General features: G+C 46.1%; 1 protein-coding gene across 1 annotated transcript; it reads right to left on the minus strand.

Moving 5' to 3' along the window:
* Positions 1-203: 203 nt before the first annotated feature.
* LOC104293632 (olfactory receptor 1102-like) lies at positions 204-1133 on the minus strand. The gene has a single exon (XM_009893150.1). The coding sequence runs from the start codon at positions 1131-1133 to the stop codon at positions 204-206; it is 930 nt and encodes a 309-aa protein (XP_009891452.1).
* Positions 1134-1681: the final 548 nt, after the last annotated feature.

Genomic DNA, 1681 nt, shown 5'->3' on the forward strand with positions numbered 1-1681 from the left:
CTGAAAAAAGAAAAAAAATCAGACTGTCTACAGTGTCTGGTGAGAGGCACAAGCCAGGGGTAGAAAGAAAGCAAGACCTGGGAATGTTTCCAAAACAAATCTGGAAGCCCAAGTAATAGGGTGAGGAAAGAAAAAATCTCTGGTGTTAAGTGAAGCTATGGCGTCCTTTATCACAAACCCAGCAGATAAATATCATGTCAAAGCTACTTCCACATGAAAAACTCCCTCAGGGCGTTCTTCACCTCCCTGTTCCTGAGGCTGTAGATCAGGGGATTCAGCATGGGCACCACCAGTGAGTAAAAGACAGAAAAGGTTTTGTCCGTGCTCAGGATGTCGCTGGGCCTTGGTCGGAAGTTCAGGGCGAGGATAGACCCGTGGAAGATGGTGACTCCAGCCAGGTGAGAAGTGCAAGTGGAGAAGGCTTTGTACCGGCCCTTAGCAGAGCTGATCTTTGAGACGGCAGAGAGGATGAAGGCATAGGAGACAAGGACCGCCAAGATGGTCACCATCTCCACCAGTCCCGCAAGGCCGAATACCAGACGCCTGTTGATGTGGGTGTCAGAGCAGGAGAGCGCTAGAACAGGCATGAGTTCACAGTAGAAATTGTTGACCTCAGCTGGCCAGCAGAAAGGCAGGCTGAAGGTGAAGTCCGTGTGCACCAAAGAGTGCAGCAGTCCAAGCACGTAAGAACCGGCTACCAGCAGGATGCAGACCCTGTGAGACATGATGGATGGGTAAAGCAAAGGGTTGCAGATGGCCGTGTAGCGGTCGTAAGCCATTGCAGCCAGAAGGAAGCACTCGGTGGTCCCAAAACCTATGAAAAAAAAAAGCTGGGTGGCGCAACCAGCCAGAGAGATTGTTTTCTTCTCCATGAGGAGGTTCATTAGTGTCCTCGGCGCCACCACTGATGAGTAGCAAGCATCTAGGAGAGATAAATTGCTAAGGAAAAAGTACATGGGCGATTGAAGTTGACTGCTGCTCCTGATCAGCACGACCATGCCCAGGTTCCCTGCCAGAGTGACGAAGTAAATGAGGAGGAACAGGACGAACAAAGGCACTTGTAGTCGTGGGTCGTCTGTCAGTCCTGCCAGAGTCAACTCCGTAACTTGCTCAGTTTGATTTTCCTCAGCCATCTTCTCCAAAAGCACTGTAAGTTACATTCACAGAGCCGGAATAAAAGCAATAAATTAATGGGGACACTCAGCACCTAAAAAGACCAACAATGCCCAGTGCCTGTACTGGCTAACCCTCTCGTCAGCAGCGATTTGTTTAATTTTAAATCAACTTTCATCAAAAAACAATTTGGCAAGACAGTGGAAATTTTATTTCGGTATCAATTACTCCACCAAGTGTTCAATCTTTCACTCATTCTGACACATACGCATTTTTATCTACTGTACACTCGTAGTATATACCACATTTCAGTGTAACCCTCCCAAGTTCTAACAAAAAAGAGTAAACGAAAGGGCTCAGTGATCCCTATAACAAATTAGTTATATTGATAATGAAAATAGACTTCACAGAATTCAAACTAGAATATAAACTTCCAAATTTCAGGAAGCCTTCCCAGTGGAGGTTGTTTTAAAGATGATTTTGCTTGCATTGCCGCGGAGAGAAAAAATGAAAATCCCCCTTACTCTTAAACTTCTCGTTTATTTGGCTCATTTGGGGTTATGCTTTC

The sequence above is a fragment of the Charadrius vociferus genome, unplaced genomic scaffold, assembly GCF_000708025.1.
Source record: "Charadrius vociferus isolate BGI_N301 unplaced genomic scaffold, ASM70802v2 scaffold919, whole genome shotgun sequence".
Lineage (NCBI taxonomy): Eukaryota > Metazoa > Chordata > Aves > Charadriiformes > Charadriidae > Charadrius > Charadrius vociferus.